This window comes from Phocoena sinus, chromosome 19 (assembly GCF_008692025.1).
Source record: "Phocoena sinus isolate mPhoSin1 chromosome 19, mPhoSin1.pri, whole genome shotgun sequence".
Taxonomy (NCBI): Eukaryota; Metazoa; Chordata; class Mammalia; order Artiodactyla; family Phocoenidae; genus Phocoena; species Phocoena sinus.
In genome coordinates this window covers 48,861,579-48,887,479 of record NC_045781.1, presented here as the reverse complement: position 1 = coordinate 48,887,479, position 25,901 = coordinate 48,861,579, and the positions used below count along the sequence as shown (strand labels likewise).

General features: G+C 42.0%; 1 protein-coding gene across 1 annotated transcript in view; it reads left to right on the top strand.

Annotated features, from left to right (window-relative positions):
- Positions 1-25,901, top strand: part of ADAMTS18 (ADAM metallopeptidase with thrombospondin type 1 motif 18) — a 158,559-nt gene that overhangs the window by 58,965 nt on the left and 73,693 nt on the right. Inside the window, exons 4-8 of the mRNA XM_032614263.1 lie at positions 15,387-15,669; positions 18,101-18,294; positions 18,562-18,645; positions 20,169-20,328; positions 24,940-25,045. Of these exons, the coding sequence (XP_032470154.1) occupies positions 15,387-15,669; positions 18,101-18,294; positions 18,562-18,645; positions 20,169-20,328; positions 24,940-25,045 (827 nt within the window). The remainder of the gene's footprint in view (positions 1-15,386; positions 15,670-18,100; positions 18,295-18,561; positions 18,646-20,168; positions 20,329-24,939; positions 25,046-25,901) is intronic.

The following is a 25,901-nucleotide window of genomic DNA, read 5'->3' as shown; positions in this document are numbered from 1 at the left end:
ATATGGTGTCTCTGGCTCTCACACCCCACCCCTGGGAAAACTTGGGAAGTCCAGTCAATCATCCAGCCTCTGTGTGGCTGCCCAATGGGATCCCACCACGTGGCGGACGTCATCACATCACTAACAGCTGGTTACTGGCATGGCTTCCAGCTCCAGCTGGCTTTTTAACAAATGAACGCTGTCAGTTCCAAGGGAGGTGGGGAAAGGTGGGGTGGAGAGTTTGACATAAACCATCACCACTACAGAAACAAGTAAAAACATGTGTCTTCCTGATGCTGTGCATCAGCCTTGAGCATGGAGGAGCATCACTTATTCCAAAAACGGTTGCTCCACTATCTTGTAAATACAGCAGACACTATTTATACAGCTCCAGCTGAATCATAAGACCCATGTCAAGTCTTCGTTGTAGGAAAATCACTGTTTTCAGCCAACACGTATTAAGCACCCACTGCATAAATACTCTACTCTCCAAACCCAGAAACCAAAGAAATTTGGATAGTGAGAATTTACATAGCAAGTGATACCAATAATGTATGAATTATTTTCCGATAGTGAGCGGTTAGAATTTTGATAACCAGGGATACTAACCTTATATGAAGTATTCATCTTCATTGACACTGAGAGTTTAGGTTTCAATACTTGAATACCTCTAGCTAATAATATTTAGGCTCTTTTAAAAAAGAAACCTGAAGCCAGGTGGTGCGTGGTAAGAACTGACAAGCCAGATGTCAGTTAATATATGCTCATTATGTCATTTTCTTCTCTAAATTTTTGGCGTATTTCCCAATAATGCCAGGCAGAATACAAAGTATCTGATCAGTTTATCTTTCAGCGTTAACAGGAGGCAGAGAGTCCCAACAACTTGGGTCCAGCCAGTTTTCTATTCCATAGATCGATTTTTAGGGCTTTTTCCTTCAAAACCTTCAGTTGTCCCTCGCTGTACAAGAGTTAGAATATTATCCTCAAGAGGTGGTGTGCCCTGAGTTTGCACTCCCATAGAATTTTGTGTATTCCCTCATTCATTGCAGGATGGTGGAGAAGCCTTCTTCAGAGATAGACAAACCAGGTGAATTTGGAAAAAGGTACAGTATGTCTGATTAGTTGGTTATATGTTTGTCTCCTGTTGTAGAAGCATCCTTAAGTGCAGGCTTCGGTGTCTTTTTGTCTCCCTTCGTACCAAGCATGTTTCCTTGTTCCTAGCTCATTAATTAATTCCACAAATATTTACAGAGCACCTACCATGTGCCAAACGCCGACCATATGAAAATGAGCAAGAGAGAGACAAGCCCTAGGCTTCAGGGAGCTAACAGGAGTAACAGACAATAAACACATAAGCAAACAGCTACACGATGGACCGTCAAGTAGGGATAAGGGCTGTACAGGAAAATAAAGCTGATTGAGATGGAGAGGTCTGCTTTATTTTTATAGGATGGTTCAAAGAGGTCGCCTTTGGGCCGAAATCTAAATGAAGTGAAGTATTTGGGAGAAGAACGTTCTAGACACACAAAACAGCAATCACCAAGTTCCTTGCATGGGTTGGCTGTCCTGTTAATGGAACAGCAATGGAGCCAACGTACCTGGAGTTCAGTAAAAGAGGGTAGAAGATGGATAGAAAGGCTACCGGGGACTGGACTTCAAAGTGGTTTGAAATCCACATTTCTTGTTCTGGCGCTCATCTTGTGATAATACAGCATGAATGTGACCTGTTCAAAGTGATGCTTTAGAAAAGTAATTTTGGAGCAGAAGAGGGTGGGGACTGCCAACAGAGAGATGAGATAGGAGGTCACTGCTTTATTCTCCACGTGGGGTGATACAGGACTAAGCTGGAGTGAGAACACAGAAGGACAGAGTTTGGAGCTCAGAGGTCCCTCGTACATCGATGTTGTCAGCACTGTGGATTGCGTAGTTCTGCGTTCTGTAGGACACTGTTTGAAGAAGATGGGATAGTGAGGTTGGGAGCCCAAATTTAGATTCTGAAATTGACATTAAAAAACGCAACTTGGATATTAGTTCTGAACATCTCCTCCCAGGCATTTAGCACATCCCGTTCCCCCGTCTTCCAGAGGATGCTGACATGACATGTGACAGAGGAGGACTGTTATTAGCAGACACAGCACCAAAGCCTCCAATGATCTGGGGGAAAGGCTGGCTGCATGGTCCCGTGTGAAGTTTGTGGCACATCTGGTTTCTATTAAATCCAGACATGCTAGCTGTCTCTACTTGGTCACTCACAATTAACCAACAGCCGTTACAGCGGTCACGTGTTTTCCAAATGACATCCTTCCTTAAGCTCCCTTTGAAATGATCTGATTCTTGAGAGAGAGCTGGAGCAGAGGATCATGTGACACAAAGCTGTCAGATGGCTCCTACCTTGGTCTTTCCTAGATGAGAAAATCTTCATGACGTCACTGCTTGTAAGGGTCATGTAGCTTTGACATCTGTCTGTCTTGTTGATTGTCAAGGTATAGCTAGCTGTCGGAGGGGCTGGGAAGATATGCTTTCTCTTCCTTATTACTCTGTGTAGATCTCTCCCAAAGACGTACGAGTTGCCTGTGACGTCCAGGGTGTGACATAGCTGTTGCAAAGCAGAAGAGCCCAGCACTGCTCGCAGAGTACTTGCAGTGCACTAGAAGAGAGCAAACCACAGCATTGCAGGGTGTAATTAGAACTAGATCAGACCTGTCCAGTAAGGCCACATTTGAAGGTTGAGCCAGTTTTCTCCAGATCCATGGAGATGCTTTCTCAGTGAACACCGTTCAGCACCCTCTCTTTGGGGTGAAAATGGAGAGGAGAAGCCAAAAGGATGAGTCTCTGATTTTAGTGCCACTTGCCTCCAGCTTCCAGCCTGCATGTCTGGAAGGTCTGAGTTCGTGGCCATCTCTCTGTGTCCTTCAAGAATGGAAGTAAAAAGTAATTGACAGGGAGTTAGGACCTAGGTTAAGCGTGCCTGGAAGTGTTTTGTTCTTAAGAGCCAGTTGTTTGTGCTGCTACCCTACTACCTGCAGAAAGTTATATCCTCTCTGGAATCTTTCTTTTCCTTTCTTATGTAGCTTTATTGAGGTATAATTGACAAATAGAAATGTAAGCATCAACTGGAAAAAAAATTGCACAACCTAAAAGTTGAGAATTATGTTTTATTTGGCGGACAAAACTGAGGACTTAAGCCGGGGACACAGCATCTCAGATCGCTCTGAGAGATTGTCCCAAAGAGGTCAGGGAGGAGCCTGGATATATAGGAGTTTTTGCAACAAAGACCAGGTAGATGGAACATCAGAAGATGACAGTTAAAGAAAACCAGACATCCTGAGTTAAGGAACTTAGCCCTTTTCTATGTATGGGAAGATGCAAGAGTCTGAGCTCGTTGAAATCTTTCCTTTGATGTGCACCTCAGCTCTCTGGGGCCAGCATCCATCCTGTGCTTTTTCGTCAAGTCTCCTCAGGGGGTATCACTGGGGGTGGCTGCAGTGGCTGACTGCTAGATGGGGGGCATCTTGCCTCCATCCTGAGTTTCCTCAGGGCTCACCATGGCGGCGGCTGTCATGCGATGGCTGGATGGCTACAGCATCCTTTGTTTACTGACATGGCAGGCAACATTTTTCATTCACATAAGATATTTAAAACATGCAATGTCATGACTTGTATAGGCGCTCAAAGGATTCCCCTCATTGAATTAATACATCCATCACTTCACATATTTACCTGTGTGTGGGTGTGTGTGTGTGTGTGTGTGTGTATGTATGAACATCTAAGTTCTGCCCTCCTAGCAAATTTCAATGACAGTGTTTCTGGAACTTTTCTTGACTCCTAGCAGGATGTGTGTTTAAGAGTGAGGGAAGGCTGTGGACTCAGACAGCCGTGGAATACCGAGAGGTAAATAAAAGTACCCATCAAATAGAACTGCTCTAGGGGTGAGATGAGAGTTTGCAGGTAGAATGCTTTGCACAGAGTCTGGTACGTAGGAAATCAGGAACTGTTCCTCCAGATGGAGCAGTAAAGGAAGGTGGAGAGAGACTCCCCAACACCTACGGATCATGTTTAAACCACTTGGATTAATTTATAAATGTTGAACCATAGATTGTGACTGCTTATACAAACTGAGTGCGTTTTTGAGCATGTGTGCATTTAATTTTTTTTGAAATTAATACTAAAATTTATACAGTTAGGCCAGGGTAAATATGTCAACCATTTTGATATTTATAAGTTGTTTTAAAAAAATAGTTTCTTAGAGGTATTTGCCCTTCTGAGAATGGGCACAGGGATGAGTTGGACAGAATTGGCATACACCTCTCATCCCCATGTTGAGTTGTGAACCAGTGTATTCTGGTCTCATGAGATTTGGACTGTGGAAGTCATTAAGTGTTTATTTCACTAGATCGTTAATTCGCCAACTAAAAAAGTTTCATCAGCATGTTATGAATATCTCTTTAGAGCTGCTTGAATGGCATAATCTTTACCAATAAAGATGGTTATGGTTGAAATGCTTTGAAGAAAGGGGCTGAGTCGATTCATCTGAGTCAGTAGCATAAACCATTGCATACGGTCAAAGCCGTCTTAGTTAATATTATTTGGGAGCCAGATTTGGTTACTGTAAGTGAAAGAAAAGGATAATTTATTTTGAGCCTACTGGAGTATTTGAAGAAGTAGTCAATCCCTGTCTAGGAAAGAAAAAAACCAGGCATTTCTAAGAGCTCCTGCAGCAAGATTTTTGGACCTTTTTTCAAATCCATCATTATCAGTGTGATTCAGAAAGCCACAGGGGCTGAGAGTACGTGGAGGCTCTACCTGCCTGGCTGAGGTCTGGGGTCACCTGGGTAAATCATCTTTGCCCAGTGATGCACCCGCGTGTACCACAGGCATAGTGCTCAGTGAGCATCTCTTGAACGGCTTGGAGTGATCTGCTCAGGTGTTCACTGGGAGGAGGTGGGCCGTTACCTGTCCCATGTGAACAGATGGCCAGCTTGTAACGTGAGAACGCTAGTCCACGGTTATGGTGCATTCCACCCTATACTCCAGAAAGTCTACTTTGCTTTTTTTTTTTTTTCTCCCAGCAGCAACCATCCATCTAGTCTTTAAGGCTGATCAAAAGCATCCTTTTCTCCATGACATTGTCTCTTTTCAAGGAGGGCAGGTGGGTAAGAGTTTGGGTTTTCAGAAGGGAGTAAGCATAGACTTAATTTAACTAAAGAACATTGTGGAGGAGAAGCTGATGGGCACAAAAAGGATCTGGAGAGGAGCAGTCTGTGATTTCACTTCCCATCTCTCTTTCCCATCCCCATCAAAACCAACCACCGAGTCGAAACCAAAACCTAGAATTCCAGCAATTCTCCAAGGTAGAAAAATTCATGATTTCACCTCTGTCTTTAAATACCTTCAGTTATGTTTGCAAGAATTTCATTAATATGTCTCTTTTCAGGTCTTAAAGCCTTGTTCAGTCCTTTCACTGTTTTTCTCAATAACAGAACACTGATGCCACTTCCCAGAATTTCAGGTCCAATTGAAGGGGAGAATTTTAATACACACTGTTAGAACAAGGCCCGGCTTCTCTGCTCTGTTCCCTCAGATGTTCAAATATCATAATTATAACAACAATAAACGCGTTTTGAGTGTTTTCTTGCCAAGAGCTGTTCTTAGCACTTTAAAAGTATTAACTCACTTAATTCTCTAAAAACCCAATAAGGGAAGTGCTATTATTATTGTCGTTTTACAAATCAGGGACTTGGAAAATGAGAGGTTTGTTCTTGAGAGGTATGTAAACTTCCTCAGGAGATAAGAGAAAAGCTGAAAGGGGCACTTAACCATCACAGGACTGAAAATACGTTGCGGCTCTTATTAGCATCATATCCCCTCCTCTCTCACCAGGCTGTGAGGAATTTGGGGATATTGATGGTATCTGATTAAATTTTTATGGACTGGGCTTTACAGTTTTTTGAAGAAAGATCACCGTGTATATGACTCTGGAAAACATAAATTCCCTTCTAAATCGTATTTGTAGTGTGAGTCCCACGGATGTTCATATTAACATCAAGGAATGGATGAGAAATGCTAGATTTTGGTTGACATACATATTTTTGGGTTTTTTCTCCCAGCGTGTGAGATTTTTTTTCCCCCTTTGACGGTAATAGGGAATCCTGAACACACATTCCACGTGTAAGGGCCTGTTGTCTGTTAATCCAGCTCTGCACGTGTAGATGCATATGGCAAAAAATTCGATTTCAGTTTCTTAGAATTACATACTATATAGAGAACTGAGGATGTTATCAGGGTCCACATGCTCTTGGCAACATTTTATCAGATTTTGTCTCTTCTCTGATCATGGGACTGGAAATGGTTCCACATGTTTTTCACCTGGAACCTGTTTTGTTTGTTTGTTTTTTAATATACTCTCAAGTCCCTAATTTTCTTTTTAACAGTCGTTATGGCTCTATTTTTTATGTTAGCATTTACTGAGCAATACACAGCTAAGCACAGGACCTGATAAATATTCATTTGTTTAACCAATGAGAAACCCCCAAGGTAGGGATACTTTTATTCCCATTTCACAGATGGGAAAAAGAAGGGGGATAAAAGCAAACAGAAGTTCAGAGCGCTTAAGCCCAGCTACCAAGCAGCAGAGCTTAAATTTTACCTCTAAACTCTTTCTTTTTTTTTTTTTTTTTTTTTTTTTTTTTTTTTGCGTTACGCGGGCCTCTCACTGCTGTGGCCTCTCCCGTTGCGGAGGACAGGCTCCGGACGCGCAGGCTCAGCGGCCATGGCTCACGGGCCCAGCCGCTCCGCGGCATGTGGGATCCTCCCAGACCGGGGCACGAACCCGCGTCCCCTGCATCGGCAGGCGGACTCCCAACCACTGCGCCACCAGGGAAGCCCCTAAACTCTTTCATTTTTATATTGAGTGCTTCCCTTAATGCATTGTCCTTGTACCATTCCATTTTACCTTGATAATATTTGTTACTTCTTCGCAAAATCCTAAAATATTCTATTGCCGATGGTTTTCCTCAGTTAAAGTCTTTCTCGGAATTTTCCTTACTTCCTGGTCTTTCATTTCTCTGATGCTTTCTTTTTCTCCTTCCCGAATCTCTGGGCGGTGGAATTTTGTTTCATACTGATGACATTTCTTAAGCTTTTTGCTTATTCTGAACTGAGATTTCTCCTTTGGAATGTCCTCATATATGTTGGACAACAGATTAATTATTATTTGTTACTATTATTTAGACAAAAGAGTGGGGTGTTCTTTTTTGTCTTTTTTTTGTAAGAATGTGATGTCTTCACCTCCCATCCCACTGGGAGTTAAAGTAGTTGTTTATTTTTTTCCTGCCAGTTTTATTGTGATATAATTGACATACAGAACTGCATAAGTTTAAAGTGTAAACCATAATGGTTTGACTTAATACATCATGAAATGATTACCACAGTAAGTTTAGTGAACATCTGTCATCTCATATAGATACAAAATTAGAGAAATAGAAAAAGATTTTTCCTTTGTGATGAGAACTCTTCAGATTTACTCTCAACAATTTTCATATATAACATACAGCAGTGTTAATTATATTTATATGTTGTACATTACATTCCTGGTACCTATTTATCTTATAACTGGAAGTTTGTACCTTTTGACAGCCTTCATCCGGTTCTTCCTCCCGCCAACCCCTTGCCTCTGGTAACCACTCATTGGATCTCTTTCTTTATGAATTTGTTTTTGAAGTAAAATTGACCTACAACACTATGTTAGTTCCTGGTGCACAACAGTGATTCAGTATTTCTATACATTTCAAAATGATCAGCACGATAAGACGAGTTATTGTCCCTCACTATACAAAGATACTACATAATTATTGACTCTATATTCCCCAGAGTGTACTTTTCATACCCACAGCTCATTTATTTAGTAACTGGAAGTCTGTGCCTCTTAATAGCCCTCACATATTTCTCTCCCCCTCCGCTTGGCAGCCACCTGTCCTCTGTATTTGTGACTCTGTTTCTGTTGTATTATGTTTGTTCATTTGTTTTTCAGATTTCACATATAAGTGAGACCATACGGTGTTTGTCTTTCTCTATCTGACTTATCTCACTTAGCATAATACCCTCTAGGTCCATCCATGTTGTCATAAAAGAAAGTGATGTCTTCAATGAAGTCACAGTATTTTTATGTGGCTGTAGCTGGAGATATGTTAAAAAATTTTTAAGTGAAAAATAATTTGATTATTGATAAGCGCAAATATATGTCTTTGCCATTACTTCTCCAGCCAGACTCATGGGGGCTACTTTGTTATTCTGTCAGTTAGTCCTTACTAAAAATAGAAATAGATTAACGATACTGCCTGTGGAGTTCTTTTTCAATTATTATTTCGTTTGAAGTTCTGCTTCATTTTGAACAAACCTCATTAACCCATTAAGTCTTTGGTTTTTGATTATTTAATGTGTGTAAGTGTTGGGATACAAGTCACGTAACACACAGACCCTGCTTTCAGGGAGCTTGTCTTGTCCTAATTTTCATTGATCTTTAAGGCTATTCACTCCGAACTTTTTTTTTTTTTTTTGGCGGTATGCGGGCCTCTCACCGCTGTGGCCTCTCCCGTTGCGGAGCGCAGGCTCCGAACGCGCAGGCTCAGCGGCCATGGCTCACGGGCCCAGCCGCTCCGCGGCATGTGGGATCTTCCCGGACCGGGGCACGAACCCGCGTCGCCTGCATCAGCAGGCAGACTCTCAACCACTGCGCCACCAGGGAAGCCCAACTCCGAACTTCTTAAAAAAATTGTGCCTTCATACCAGCACTTAATTCATCAACTGTTTCTAGAATCTGCAGTCTCCATTTTTCTGTTAAATCTAAAGCCTTTGATAGAGTTCAAATATGACCTATAGGGAGGGAGTTTTAAATGGAAATTGAGGGGAATTTCTTGAAGTCTGATTTGTACCTGACATGAGTCCTTTGAGAAAAATTTAGGCCATTGAAATCTAAAATAGGAAACAACTGCTAACAAATAAAACATATTCTCTTACAGTATCTCCTTTTTAAAAGTATAAAATGGAAAAAATCTGATCTGAACATATTATTGACTCTTGGTCATTATCCATTGAATTTTTAAACTTAGCAGCTGAACTACAGGACTGAATTTCTAGGTCTTCAAACTGGAAGAGATTGAACCATATTGATTGGAAGAGATTGAACCATATTGATAGAAAAGGTTGAACACGTGGGAACCATATTCGGTCCAGACGGGGAGCTGGGAGCAGCTCTCAGCTTATTGCACCCACATCTCCATGGACCTGGGGCCTTTCCTGTCCTTCTAGCCTAGCGGACGCCTAAGGGTGTCCTCACGCTGCAGCCTCTGCTGAGCGGACCTCTAGGTCTCCACCAGCCTCCTCTGCCCGGCCAGCTTCTCCTGTCCTCAGTTCTGAGCTGTGTCCACCTCACAGTTCTTTCTAGGTTCCCCCTGCATGAGCCAGGAAAGGGCTTCTGGTCTCTGTGAAAATACCTGTCCTCAAAAAAACTTCCAAAAACAGGGCTTCCCTGGTGGCGCAGTGGTTGAGAGTCCGCCTGCCGTTGCAGGGGACACGGGTTCGTGCCCCGGTCCGGGAAGATCCCACATGCCGCGGAGCGGCTGGGCCCGTGAGCCATGGCCGCTGAGCTTTCGCTTCCAGAACCTGTGCTCTGCAATGGGAGAGGCCATAACAGTGAGAGGCCCGCGTACCACAAAAAAAAAAAAAAACTAAAAACTTCCGATAACAAACTTATGGTTACCGAAGGGGAAAGGGGGTGGGGGAGGGATAAATTAGGAGTTTGGGATTAACATATACACACTACTATATATAAAATAGATAAACAACAAGGTCCTACTATATAGCCCAGGGAACCATATTTAATCTGCTATAATAAACCATAATAGAAAAGAACATGGTAAGGACATGTATGTACATATGTATGAGTGAGTGTGTATATAACTGAATCACTTTGCTGTATACCTGAAGCACTGTAAATCAGCTATATTTCAATTAAAAAATTTTTTCCCTAAAAACCTTCCAAAATCAGTCTCCTCTCTCCCCTCACTCTTTCTGTTATTTTTTCTCGTAGAACCCTGCTTGTTTTCCTTCATACTTGACACAAAGGAATATTTCCTACCCAGTTGTGATCATTACTTGTTTCATCCCTGCTTCTCCCCTTCAGTTGGAAGCCCATGGGACCACAGATCCATCTTCCAAGCCACATTTTGTCAGAATGTCACCTGTGTTCAGTCACTCAAAACGCTTCATACATTCTACAGTTAAACAGATGGCTCCTTTTAGAGGTACTGGGTTTATATTTTTAAACTATAAAATGTATTTTTGGTTAGACTCCACTGTTTTCCATCAAACTAAACCCCCCAAAAGAAGATTTTTCTTCCTTAATATCCAGCCCTGTAAAATGCTGGTTCTGCTGTAAAGAATTGTTCTGAAGCTTCGTCCTTGTTGCCCTAAACTGTAATTAAAAGGATTGTTTGGGCCCCATGTGTTGTCCCAATATAAGATGCCCATTTTTTTTTATTGCTTTCTTGATGCAGAAGTTGTCACTCTGCATTTGAGTTGCCTGCGGTTCTCCAGAAATAACGAGAAGAGAGAAAGCTTCTAAACCGGTTAGTCCAGTTAAGGCAGTTGAGTGGCTTAAGTTGAGTTTAACCAAGTTAGGAAGTTAGCAAGGCTGCAGAGCTTTCATGGATAATTCCCTATTTTTTTTTTCCCTTTAACTGTTCACTCTGTCTGCTGGGAATTGTAAACGGGGTCTTTTGTCTTCCCGCAGCTTGGCGAGGTGAGGGCACTGGGAGGCCGGGCTTAGCTGTGAGGGCCCTGCTCAGGGAAAGGGGGCCTGAATCCCACCTGGGCTCCCAGCAGAGGGTCGCTCACAGGGTGGCTGTGAAGTTTAACTAAGGTATTACAGGGAGGGCTCCTGCCTTCACACTGTTACCCCAAAACTGGATTCGCCTCTTGGTGGGTGTCCAGCCAATAGACACAACCAAGCGAAGGGGGTGTTACTACTTGCAGCAAGTGAGGAGAACACTGGGGGTCCTTCCCAAAGCAGCATATCCCTGAACAGCACAATTGGGGAAGTTTGAAGCTCAGGGTGCATGCGTATTCGTGAAGGGGCTTGAGCAGAGAAGGACTCAGCACAGAATTGGGGGCCAGGGTCGACAGAGTGCAAGCTTTAGTTGATTGAAGTCGGGAGGGTCAACGTCATCATTCCATCCTCCACCTGAGTTGGGGTCTTAGTTCCTACAGAACTCAAAGACAAAAATTACGTATATCCCTTGAGGAGGAACTAGGACTCTGCTTTATCACTGCACTGTTACTTGACTGCCTTTCCTCTGTTCCTGCATTCCTTTGTTCCCTTAAGATCATTGGCTACTGAAACGTGTTCAAGGGCAAGCATGGTGGCCAGGCTTTAGATCACAAAATGGCTTAGGCCAAAATGGCTTCTCTTGTGTCAAGAAAGCCATGCCTGGTTCTCTTTCTCCAGGGACCCCATAACCGATCTGCTTACAAAATCTGTAATATAGAAAGAGTTCAAGGTTTTTATGAATTTGAACGTGTCGCTTCCCAGTTCTGGTTTCCCTGCCTGGAAAGGGAGGAGCGTGCTGGCATGCCCACCCTCAGCGTCCCCTCCACTCTGAGATTCTTCAGTTCACTTATTCCACAAATGTATGTAGGATGATAGCCAATTATTTATTGGTTGGTGATGTGTGGCATACACCAGGGATGCCAGTGTACAACTGGACGTTTAAACTGGACATCAGACGTGATGGGATGTTTGCATTTTCGTTGTTTCCTTCATTGAAGTAGGACACACAGCAAATAAACTGTGGCCTGAAATATGGGAAGTGGAGAGAGTAGTTTTCAGCAGCATCCCGGGTCCTGTCTCTCTGGGAAGATGGTATTGAATCTAAGACGAAGCAAAGAGCATCAGAAGGCCAAGCGAGTGAGTCTGTGGAGGAAGAAGTTGGCAGAGGAATGGAAGAGTGTGTGTGAACTCGGTTAAGAGTGTGTAGGCAAGGAATAAAGACGCAGACGCAGAGAATGGACTTGAGGACACGGGGAGGGGGAAGGGTAAGCTGGGACGAAGTGAGAGAGTGGCATGGACATATATACACGACCAAATGTAAAATATCTAGCTAGTGGGAAGCAGCCGCATAGCACGGGGAGATCAGCTCGGTGCTTTGTGACCACCTAGAGGGGTGGGATAGGGAGGGTGGGAGGGAGACGCAAGAGGGAGGGGATATGAGGATATATGCATATGTATAGCTAATTCACTTTGTTAAACAGCAGAAACTGACGCGCCATTGTAAAGCAATTATACTCCAATAAAGATGTTAAGGAAAAAAAAAGAGTGTGTAGGCTAGGAAAGGAATTTTCTCTTTACTCTTTTAGGTTCTTGGCTGAGACCACGCCCCCAACTCTAATAAAGGAGAGATTAACAGGAGAAAACAAATAGACGTTTAATAACAAGTATACCTCCTGTGTGCATGGGAGATGCCCAGGCAAGCTGAATAACTCCCCCAAAAGGCCGAAACCATCCCCCCCGCCTCCTTAAATACCATCTCCAGCTATGGGAGCCTATCAGGCAAAGCCCAGTAAACAAGGGTGTGGCTGTTATGCAGATGCAGATTTAAGGCGGAAACTTCTCAGTTGATAAGAATTTCTAGAGTTTTAGTCAACCTCTCCTTCCTGGTAAAAGAGGGAGGCCCCCGACACATGGACTTTTCCCTTATAAAAGTAAATGCTCTGGGGCTTCCCTGGTGGCGCAGTGGTTAAGAATCCGTCTGCCAATGCAGGGGACACGGGTTTGATCCCTGGTCCAGGAAGATCACACGTGCCGCGGAGCAGCTAAGCCCTTGCGCCACAGCTACTGAGCCTGTGTGCCACAACTACTGAAGCCTGTGCGCCTAGAGACCGTGCTCCGCAACAAGAGAAGCCGCCACAGTGAGAAGCCCGCGCACCACAACCAAGAGTAGCCCCCGCTCGCCGCAACTAGAGGAAGCCTGTGCGCAGCAACAAAGACCCAACATAGCCAAAAAAGAAAAGAAAAAGTCAAAGACACGTCCTATTCAGGATGGTATGAAGGAGAGGGGACAGACACAGCTGCCAGGCTCCAAAGTAAGCAGATGGTGGAGAGGAAAAGGGATTCGGATTTGAGATGAATACCAGGGCGCGTGAAGTGAGTTGATTCATGTTGGCCGAGGACACTGGCCAATGTCAGGAGACCATACTGGAGAAGATGGTTGGAAGATTCAACAGCAAGTGTCCAAATGAAGGATGAAAGTATCTGCCAGCCTGGCACTGGGCTGGTGGGGGGGACGGGCTGCTCTGAGATACAACCTGAGGTACGGTGGGTGGGCAGGATTTCTGGGATTGTGAGGTTTTACTTCTTTAAATTTTTGTTGCCAGTTGATTCTCCCATCATCTCTATGACAGCAGGAATGTGAACTGCTTCATGACTTTGTGCCTCTTTGTGCCAGTGCCTAGAACAGGGCTGTGAATGAGATGCTCAGTGTGTTTGCTGAACGCAGGATAGCATCGGGCTGGTGCTGCAGACCCTAAGACAGTCTTTGGTTTGTCTGTTTGTTTTGTTTTGGCTTGGTTTTTTTTGGGGGGGGGCGGGTTTGGCCACGCCACGAGACATGCAGGGTCTTAGTTCCCCGACCAGGGATCGAACCTGCGACCGCTGCAGTGGAAGCGCGACGTCTTAACTACTGGGCCGCCAGGGAAGTCCTCATAAGACAGTCTTTAAGAAGGCAGCCGACTTCTGAAGTGGAAGGAAAATCAGGACCACATCACACATTCTGGGACTCCTTTTAGGAGTGAGAAACTGAATCATGACAGAGGGTTAAAATAAGGTCTGGGGACAGCCCCTCTGATGCCACCCATCCACCCCACACACGCCTCTGTGTTCCCTTGGTAACCTGCCCTCACCCTGACACCCCCTTACGTCCTTGAATATGTATGTGTCTGGCTCCCCAGTAAACGGCATGCTGTGTGCGTATGTCCTGCACAGCTATGTGCTCGCAGTTACCTGAATGCCTGGCACGTCGCTGGCGCTCAGTGAATGTGGGTTGATTCACTCACTCATTATTGGCGGTCATCCAAACTGCTGGGGTTGAGAGTGTTTAAAGGGCTTCTGCAATGGTTATTTTATCTCCCCTTGAAAGGTGGTCAGGGCAGGAAGAATTCTCCCCATTTTGCACATGAAGAAGGTGGGACCTGAAGCACTGGGTCACGAACTCTGTACTTTGGTGTCATCCTTGGAGCAGTTTAAAAAAATTGTGATACATGAGTCACAAGAGATTCGGTTTTTGATGGTATGGGATTCTGTCTGGGAGTGAGTGACTCTCTCTGTGTGTGTGTGTGTGTGTGTGTGTGTGTGTGTGTGTGTGTGTGTGTGTGTATTCAGATCTGCAGACATTTCCTATGTTCAGCAGAGTTTAAGAATTGCTGGCCTATGTCAGTGCTTTGCAAACGTTAACGGGCAGATCACCCGGGATCTACATAAAATGTAGATACTGAGTCCGCAGCTCTGGGGAGAGACCTAAGAGTCTACATTTCTAACCAGACCCCCGGCTGAGACTGGAGCTGCTGGTCCACAGACTACACTTTCCATAGCAGCACCTGGAGATCAGGGAAATTCTAAGCCAAATGCAGAAAAGAGAGAGCGCGAAGCGTGCAGGGGACAAGGCAGGGGTGTGCTGTGGCCAAAATATCAGGTACAAAGATAGACGCATTGTGCCATGAGCCTGAAAGTGACGTTGTGATTGGATGGGCTCGCCCCAGTCCCCTCTTTCTTCTCAGCTTAGCAGATATGTCTCTTCGTGGTGGTGCAACCCATTGGATTCCCCAGGCCTCTACTTGGAGATAAGTGATAATCTCTCACTTTGCAATCCTTGCTACTTCTTTTGTTGAGCGCTTATGAAATCAAGACGGAATGTCTTTGTTTTCACTGTCTACACTATAAGCTCTTTCAGGGTGGGGCTGTTTTTCAGTTCATCACTCTGTCCTGTGTTTACCACAGTGTCTGCCATGTCCTAGATGTGGAGACTCTCAGGATGTTACATGGCTTAGCCCTTGAGTCCCAAACATCAAGGCTGGCAGCCTGGAATAGTAATTAACAGTCCTGCTCCAGTAGGTGGAGAATTCTGGGTGCCAGTACTAGCTTTCCTACTTACTATCTTAGCCTAGGTTTTCTCATCTGTAAAATGGGGGGAATAACAGTTGCCACTGCTCATGGTGCAAATAAAACGACATGAAACACGCCAAGCATTTAGCACAGTGCCTGCATATGGGAAGAAGCCGATAAACAGTTGCTGAAAATCAACACATCACAAAAGGGATGCGTGGTATCCTTAATGTTTTCTTTGTGTTTGGCTTTTTAGTCAGGTCTCATAAGGACACGAAAAAATGAATTCCTCATCTCGCCATTACCTCAGCTCCTGGCCCAGGAACACAACTACAGCTCCCCTGCAGGCCACCATCCTCACGTGCTATACAAAAGGACGGCGGAGGAGGAGGTCCAGCGTTGCCATGGCTACCTGAGCTCTAGCGGGAACTCTGCTGGTCACCCCCCAAGTCGCACTCCCCACACATCTTGGAGTCCAGAAAGAAAACATCACCACGGAAGGTTGCAAAAGCAGCATTTTTGTGGACGACGCAAGAAATGTATGTAAGGAAACTTTTTCTTGTTCTGTTCCTCTCTGGGCCCTCGACAGGTTTTCCCAAGTGCCATTGGGTGTGCTGACTTTGCAGGTTAAAATTGGGCTACACTAAGCCCCCACTGAAATTAATCTTGGAGATGAACCATAAATCATCCCTGTCAGATAAAAACTGGGTGATCAGGGCTTCCCTGGTGGCGCAGTGGTTGAGAGTCCGCCTGCCGATGCAGGGGACACGGGTTCGTGCCCCGGTCTGGGAGGATCCCACATGCCGCGGAGCGGCTGGGCCCGTGAGCCATGGCCGCTGAGCCTGCGCGTCCGGAGCCTGTCCTCCGCAACGGGAGAGGCCACAACAGTGAGAGGCCCGCGTAACGCATAAAAAAAAAAAAAAAAAAAAAAAAAAAAAAAAAAAAAAAAAAACTGGGTGATCATTTTTTCTAAGTTAAACTAGAAAGATTTATTTTCCTCTTTTAACATCTTTTACTTTTTAGTCGAAGGTCCCAATATTATTTTAGTTTCTGTACCCGTGAGAAAAGGACCCAGTCTTCCAAATGATGAAAGAAATCAGAGGTGAATTCCCAGGTGTGGTTGGGTGTTCCTTTTGAGGATTTGAGGGAAAGACTTCCCAGTTAACAAGAATACTGGCACCTGATTGGAGGTGGCGATGAAACATAAGGACCCTTGGACTTGGTTTGTGACCCGGGCCCAACCGTCTGCATTTTTCAGACCAGCAGTGTCCAATAGAAATATAACACCTGCCCCAAATGTAATTTTACATTTTTTAAATCCCACATTAAAAAATGTTTAAATGGGTAAATTAATATTAACAATATATTTAACACAATATATACAAAATATCTCAACATGTCATCAATATAATCAATGAAAGCAAATTAAAATGAAGTATTTTATATTCTTTTTTCATATTAAGTTTTGGAAATCTTTATTTAACACTTCGAGAACAATTTCAAATCAGACAATAAATTCTCACCAGAAATACTTCATCTGTATCTCGATTTCATAAAATTTCAAGTTCAAGTTTAAAAGTAGACTTCCATAGTCAAACTGTTCCAAATATGCTTAAGGTTTTCAACAGCTGAAACAAATATTACTTTTTAAGTATAAAACAAAATGAATAAAAATTCAATAAAATTAAAAATTTGGTTCCTTCAGTGGCGCCAGCCCCATTTCAAAGTCTCAGGAGCCGTAAGCAGCACATGACTAGCCAGTTGGACAGAGCAGCCAGGTGATATCCACGGAGAAGAGGAAGTGGTATCCCTGCCGTGCTGATCAGGAGGAAAATGCAAGACACTTTCTACCATTTTAATTGGTTTTGGGGATTTGGGTGTAACTGAAACATCCTTTTTAAAGAACATCTATTTGGCATGAATTTATACTAGTAGTGGCATTAATTAATGATAGCAATGCTATTTATAGTGGCAGTGATATGTATTTGATATGAGATGTAAAAGCTAATCTTTAGAGCAACCTTCTGGTTGGATATTATACTCTTTTCATTGATGAGGAAACAAACTCAGAGTCATTTATCAAAATGGCGTACTTGAGGTTTTAAATCTAACTCTCAATGATTTGATGTTTTAATTTCGCTCTGGGGAGCGTTGACTTCACTATAATGACTATACCAGTTGTTAAGTATTAAAATATATCTATATTAGTAGTATATACTGTCCTGAGCTTTTCAAATGCGTTTTTCTTCCCGGCAACCCTTGGATCCATCACAGCCCATTAACTAAAGGGGTCGTGCTTAATCCAATGCATACTTCCGGGTCTCTGCTCAGAGACTGCGGCCAGTATCCATGCCTGCACCTTATCTGTTACAAAGTATTAATTTTAAATATCACTTCTGACTATGCTGTCTCCCCAGCAGCTAAATTAATATCAGGTCAAAGAGCCCTTTTTGACCACTTATTTTGTGCTACATTAAAGTTTGTGTTGATGAAACAAGAACATGGGCAGTGTTCTACAGGATACATATTTCTAAATTTTATTTAGAAAATAATATACAGAGTGTGATAATGAATTCAGAAGCAAAGGATAATGTCTTGTTTCTGCAGTTTCTTAACAATAAAATAAAATGAGCATTTCCTTCCCACAATACTGATTTTTCTTGACCCACTCTTCCAACTAGAATTGTAGCTTGTTTTCTTTGACTCTCTAGAAGAACATTTTTGAGTTACTGAATCCATTTGTCCATCCGTCCATCCATCCATCCATCCAACCAACCTTCTTTTGAAAGAATCTCTCTTGACCATAGATTAGGTCCATAGCCCCAGGACAGGTACCAGTGGCATCATTTATCAGGAGATGAGTGAAGTGTTGGTTACATGGTCTCTCTCCTCCCCTTGTTTAGATTTCTGTCTGTGTCCCCTGGATGATCCCTGCTGATAGCCCTCCAAATGCTCTTCTGTTCCTTGTAGATGCCCCTAAACCTCCCACAGAGGAGACCTATCTCATGTTTGATGAATACGGGAGCGCAGGGCGGCCCAGAAGATCAGCCGGAAAGTCACACAAAGGCCTAAACGTGGAAACCCTTGTGGTAGCAGATAAGAAAATGGTGGAAAAGCATGGCAAGGCCAATGTCACCACGTACATTCTCACGGTCATGAACATGGTAAGAGAGATTGTCAGGACCCCAACCCCCTGCCTCTCCAAGATAGCTAAAAATCATGGAATTCCCTCGCGTGGGTTGAATAGCAGGTGTAGCCACGTGATTTTATTGAAAAAAATTAAATTTGGAGGAAATTGGCTTCATACCTACATGTATTTGGTAAAATCAAAACATACATGCTTATATATATGTCTGATCTCCCCTGGCAGTTTCGGAAATTTTCAAATTTTGGTTCTTTCACTTTTGTTTGATTTCAATTTGTTCCAACAGGTTTCCAGCCTCTTTAAAGATGGGACCATTGGAAGTGATATAAACATTGTTGTAGTCAGCCTCATTCTTCTGGAGCAAGAACCTGTAAGTGCCAAGCTTCATTCACTTCATCATTCATCCTGCCATTCAGAATACACTTATTGAACACCTACTATGTGCCAACCCATGTCATTGTCATTAGAAATTCAAATTGGAAAATTTCAAATTACCCTCAAGGAAAGTACAATCTAATAGGGTTGTGCATTTAAATACTGAAACATCACAAAATAATTATTTATATATAAACATACAATATATATGCAATATATATTTTTCAATATGATTAAATGTGCATGTATAATATGAATACAAAAGTAAAGTATGGATATTACGTTATATAAATATTATGGAAGCTTCACAAGGAAAGTGCATTTGGTAAGAGCTTTAAAAGTTAGCTGGATTTTGCAAGTTGGAGATGCTGGGTAGGGACAGAGGGTATTTTGAAAATATACTGGAAATAAGTCATCTGAAAATTCTGGTGGTAAATCTACTGTCTCCCAAAACCAACCACCTTAGTACTACAGAAACTGAACAAGGAATATTTAACTGCCCTTGACCTGCTAACAGTGAGATGCAAGACAGAACATATAATAAAGTGTTAAGTTGCATGGCGCCTACTGCTTTGTAGCGTTTTGATGTTGAAACTGTATTTTCTGAGGTGGGGATTACCAATACAACTATTTTTAAGTCCCCTGAGGCTTTTCCTCTCCATCTGTAACTCCAGTAATGAATGGCCAAAGCAGAGAGTCAGAGACCAGACAAAAATGAACCTAACTACCCAGGTCTATAGCGCTACAGAGGTTAACAACGTATCAAATTATTCTTAGAATTTTGGAAGGGCAGAAAAGGTGTGTGTTGTTCGGGAGACCCTTCTGTCTAACTTACCACTCACACTTTGCCCAAGGACTCAAAGGCAGCAACCTCCTAATTCACTGATAATTAAAGATTTTGCCTAAAAACCCTCAATTTGACCCAAGTCAATAGTTCTGAGAAAACATTTTGATAAAAATTATTTGAAGACTAGGTCCTTTCTTACCCTTTAGAATATTGTGGCTCTTTGTTTCTTCATCCATTCCGCGAGCTTTCATTTTATTGGTTGATGGATTGTAACCTATGATGTGCCGAGCCCTCGGCTGGAAATTTTGACATAGGGGTAAACAAGCTATGGTCAGTACCGTCCTCATGCTTTGTTGAAGAAGCCATGGAACTTTATCCCCATTAAATAATAATTATGTTCTAAAAGTAATAACAGTTCTATAAATATGGTACCAGCGTGAGATGAACAAAGGTGTTTCTAACTGATGCCAGTTTATTTGTTGTAGAAACACGGTTGGTCATAAAGCACACTACTGAAACTCTGTAGTAACGATCAATACTGTGAGCATTTACCCAAAATATTTTTATTTTTTTTTTTAACACCAGTATGTCCAGCCTTAGCTCAAATGTTTTCCTCTGCTGACCCTTCCCCCAGAAACAAGATGCTTCTGTGTTTGCCTGTACAAATGGAATGATGCAACATAACATCTCTGTGACAAATTCACACTTTAATTTGTGTGGGTTTCCCATAGGGAGGATTATTGATCAACCATCATGCAGACCAATCTCTGAATAGTTTTTGTCAGTGGCAGTCTGCCCTCATTGGAAAGAATGGGAAGAGGCATGACCACGCCATCTTACTCACGGGATTTGATATCTGTTCCTGGAAGAACGAACCATGTGATACTCTAGGTATGGTATGAGCAAATGCTTCATGCACACCCATGTTAGCTAAAAACACAGTCTGGAAACTTTCTGTTGGGTGGATGGCCCTCAGGTTTCTTAATAAGGAGACTTAATCTGCAAATTGTGGAGTATCTTCATTGTACCCTCTGCTGAATTTTGTTCTTTTTAACTGAACTCAGTGTGGAATGGGGACCCCTTTACTTTATTCCTGTTGTGTTTTTCTTTAAACCTTTTGATGATCCTTTAGGCATGAGATAAATTGTCATGTAACTACACAAGTTGTAGGTTATTCCATAAGCATCTTGACTGCAGAACTGGATAGCTGAAAAGAACTTGACTGGTCTCCGTGGCATTCAGCTATGCCCCTAGGTAGCACGCTTCTTTTAGAAAGTTACTTGAACTTTGAAGGACTCAGCTCTTCCATATTTGTACAAGACGGTGAATTAGAACTCTATCTTTCACATCTATATTATATTTTCTAGTATAGTCTGTTGCACACAGTAGGAATTCAACAATTTTTTTAAATGAATTGATGCTCATCTAGATCGGGGTGGGCAAATGTTTTCTGTAAAGGGCAAGACAGTAAATATGTTAGGCTTTGCGTGTGTCATATAAGCTCTGTTGAAACTACTCACTTCCACTGTATTAGTGAAAAAGACAGTATGTAAACAAGTGAGCATGGCTGTGTTCCAATAAAACTTCCTTTACTAAAACAGGCAGTGGGAACCATATTTTTCAGACACAACTGATAGTCCAGATTGATGGCAAAAATTTGGGGGTACTGAGAAAAGTTTACATGATTTACTCCCATTTTTTCCTCAAAATGTATTTTTCCTTGAAGTGCTTTATAATCCTTCATAATAGATTAAAGATAAAAGTAGATTAGACTTTAATGGGCTTCCCTGGTGGCACAGTGGTTAAGAATCCACCTGCCAATGCAAGGGACACGGGTTCGAACCCTGGTCCGGGAAGACCCCACATGCCGCGGAGCAACTAAGCCCGTGCGCCACAACTACTGATCCTGTGCTCTAGAGCCCGCGAGCCACGATGACTCAGCCAGCGAGCCACAACTACTGAAGCCCGAGTGCCTAGAGCCCATGCTCCGCAACAAGAGAAGCCGCCTCAATGAGAAGCCTGCACGCCGCAACTAGAGAAAGCCTGCGCACAGCAATGAAGACCCAACACAGCCCAAAATAAATAAATAAAATAAATTTATTTAAGAAAAAAGTAGATTGGACTTTTAGAATTTTTTATATTTTGTATTTTTCAAATTCTCTGTAATTGGTAAAGTAGCAGGGTACAAAATTAATGCACAGAAATCTTTGGCATTCCTATACAATAATGATGAAAAATCTGAAAGTGAAATTAAGAAAACACTCCCATTTACCATTGCAACAAAAAGAATAAAATATCGAGGAATAAACCTACCTAAGGAGACAAAAGACCTGTATGCAGAAAATTATAAGACACTGTTGAAAGAAATTAAAGATGATACAGATAGATGGAGAGATATGCCATGTTCTTGGATTGGAAGAATCAACATTGTGAAAATGACTGTACTACCCAAAGCAATCTACAGATTCAATGCAATCCCTGTCAAACTACCACTGGCATTTTTCACAGAACTAGAACAAAAAATTTCATAATTTGTATGGAAACACAGAAGACCCCCCAAATAGCCAAAGCAATCTTGAGAATGAAAAATGGAGCTGGAGGAATCAGGCTCCCTGACTTCAGACTATACTACAAAGCTACAGTAATCAAGACAGTATGGTACTGGCACAAAACCAGAAATATAGATCAATGGAACAGGATAGAAAGCCCAGAGATAAACCCACGCACATATGGTCAACTTATCTTTGATAAAGGAGGCAAGAATATACAGTGGAGAAAAGACAGCCTCTTCAATAAGTGGTGCTGGGAAAACTGGACAGGTACATGTAAAAGGATGAGATTAGAACACTCCCTAACACCATACAAAAAAATAAACTCAAAATGGATTAAAGACCTAAACGTAAGGCCAGGCACTATCAAACTCTTAGAGGAAAACATAGGCAGAACACTCTATGACATAAATCACAGCAAGATCCTTTTTGACCCACCTCCTAGAGAAATGGAAATAAAAACAAAAATAAACAAATGGGACCTAATGAAACTTAAAAACTTTTGCACAGCAAAGGAAACCATAAACAAGACCAAAAGACAACCCTCAGAATGGGAGAAACTATTTGCAAATAAAGCAACTGACGAAGGATTAATCTCCAAAATTTACAAGCAGCTCATGCAGCTCAATATCAAAAAAACAAACAACCCAATCCAAAAATGGGCAGAAGACCTAAATAGACGTTTCTCCAAAGAAGATATACAGATTGCCAAAAAACACATGAAAGAATGTTCAACATCATTAATCATTAGAGAAATGCAAATCAAAACTACAATGAGATATCACCTCACACCATTCAGAATGGCCATCATCAAAAAATCTAGCAACAATAAATGCTGGAGAGGATGTGGAGAAAAGGGAACCCTCTTGCACTGTTGGTGGGGATGTAAATTGATACAGGCACTATGGAGAACAGTATGGAGGTTCCTTGAAAAACTACAAATAGAACTACCATATGACCCAGCAATCCCACTACTGGGCATATACTCTGAGAAAACCGGAATTCAAAAAGAGTCATGTACCATAATGTTCATTGCAGCTCTATTTACAATAGCCAGGACATGGACGCAACCTAAGTGTCCATCGACAGATGAATGGATAAAGAAGAGGTGGCACGTATATACAATGGAATATTAGCCGTAAAAAGAAACGAAATTGAGTTATTTGTAGTGAGGTGGATGGACCTAGAGTCTGTCATACAGAGTGAGGTAAGTCAGAAAGAGAAAAAGAAATACTGTATGCTAACACATATATATGGAATCTAAGAAAAAAAAAAGATCATGAAGAACCTAGGGGCAAGATGGGAATAAAGACACAACCCTACTAGAGAATGGACTTGAGGATATGGAGAAGGGGAAGGGTAAGCTGTGACAAAGTGAGAGAGTGGCATGGACATATATACGCTACCAAACGTAAAATAGATAGCTAGAGAGAAGCAGCCGCATAGCACAGGGAAATCAGCTCGGTGGTTTGTGACCACCTAGAGGGGTGGGATAGGGAGGGTGGGAGGGAGGCAGGGAAGAGATATGGGAACATATGTATATGTATAACTGATTCACTTTGTTATAAAGCAGAAACTAACACACTATTGTAAAGCAATTATACTCCAATAAAGATGTTAAAAAAATTCTCTGTAACGCCTGTATTATGTCCTATAAAATAAGTTTATTTTAATAGTTCACCATTAATCACAGTCTTCAAAACACGATGCATGACTGAGAACCGTTTGGGGTGTTGTTCCATAGGTTGGGTTTTTATGACGGGGGTGGTATACATTCAGTCACATTCTCAGCTTGGAATTTGCAAAGTGACATTTGATAGCCCAGTGCATTGTTGCTGTTTTGAAGAGGGATTCTGAGAAGAGGTAGTTTTATCAGTCAGTCAGAGACCAAAATATACAGAAAGGCTTGGAGAAACAAGTACAGTTATGTTAGGACATAACCCTAACAACTGGTCTATAAGTCACTTATTTAAAGCAGCATGTCCCAATGCAAAGAACGTGGGTGTTGACTTCGAACATGTCTGCACTTAAATCCTGAGTCTAGAATTTTTGACTGTGGGATCTTGCACAAATTAATTCACCTTTCTGAGCCTCAGTTTCTAATATATAATTATACACACATAGATGTATACGAGGCCTATAGAACAGTATACGGTATTTAACTGCCATTCATTTAGCATTGATGATGATGGTGCCATCCACGAGGTTTGCCTATACATTAGATTTACCAGATGACCTCACTTACATCATGGCAGCAATGTGGAAGCAGTCAATTCACAAGCATATATTTCATACTCTTGGGTACTTATCCTTGTTCTACTAGTTATGAAGACCCACACTTGGGAAGAAAGGCATTCAACACTATAATGTAGTTCCAGATAAACTCGAGAACAGGCTGGAATGATTTTATAACTGCTCTTAGGAGAAAAATAAAGTTAATCTGCTAACACTCTTTCGGCCTTTCCATGTTATCTGCTTTAGAAAAAAATGAGGGTGCGTCTCTTAGAAAATATGCCTTGTTTTCTCTTAGAAAATACACCTTGAGCTTCGATGCTAATACTACCATTAAGTGACTATTTTACGTAGGTTTAGCTGTCATTTGAGCAATTGTTCTGACCCAAATAATGAGCTTAGATCGGGCATATACATATCCTGTGACTTGCTATCCATCCTGTACATAAAATGGGAATTACAGTACTCATACTGCCTTCATACAGTGTTAGGAGGGTCAGTTGATGACAATATCTTTTAAAAGCAAGAAAGTATTAAGTCCTGCTCTTATCTATTCAGAGAGGACAGAGAGGCGTATACCTTTAGTGTTTTCCTACCAAAAAAAGAAAATACATTAATCCTTTGAACTAAAACCGTGCAGGACATTTTGAGGGCATCGGAAATGATCAGGTATCTGTGTGTGTTCCTTTCGAATTTGGGTCTGAAATTGCTCTTTCAACAGGGTTTGCCCCCATCAGTGGGATGTGCAGTAAGTACCGAAGTTGTACCATCAATGAGGACACGGGACTTGGCCTGGCCTTCACCATCGCCCATGAGTCAGGGCACAAGTAAGTGACCCCTTGATATACCACTTTATATGAAAACCAGTTGGATGATTCGTTGACATTCCTCTAAGGATTATTATTGACCTGGGTAGAATAAATAGGATAAATCTTGTGTAAAGCTTAGAAGAGTACTTGACTATAAGGAGGCCTCAATCAAAGGCCAGTCATTGTCGAGGCTTTTGTTAAAGAACATTTGATAGCTACTCAATGGTACATTGTGTGCATAAATGGACTGCGAGTTATCTAATGGATCCGCTGGTCATTTAGGCATGTGTTTATTCTCTTCCAAGTTTTGCAGCAGTAAAGATACTTTTAGTTCATTATACTACAGATATAATCATGGGGACATGTCAATTCCTAGAATGTAATGACATGTTAATTGTTTAAAAACTTTTGTGTATGCTGTATGCTGGATATTCTTTTCCTCGGTGTCATTGCGTGTCCTTAATATTCTTTTAATTTAATTCTTTTGTGAGAATAGGGTTAGAAAGGAGGAATAAGAAACCTAAGAGTAATGAGATGAATGTATTTTATGAAGCATATAACCTGGTACACATACAGTTCTACAGAGAATTTTCAAACATTATTTAAGCAGTAGCATCTATATTGGAATAAGGGTACTGCTTCACAAAATGACTGTTTCAGAGGGTGTTTGAGTTCAGGAGTGTATGTATATGTGTCTTGTACTCAGCATTTATACTGAATGCTCGTTTTCAGAGCATTAGTTAATTTCTGACTTAAAAATAAAAGCAAACGCGATCTATTTCGCAACTATGATTTATATTTTGGTATTTTGGTATTAGTGTGTCTTGTGAGCTATTTATTATCTTCAGAAAATTTGAATCTTGACCATTACTGT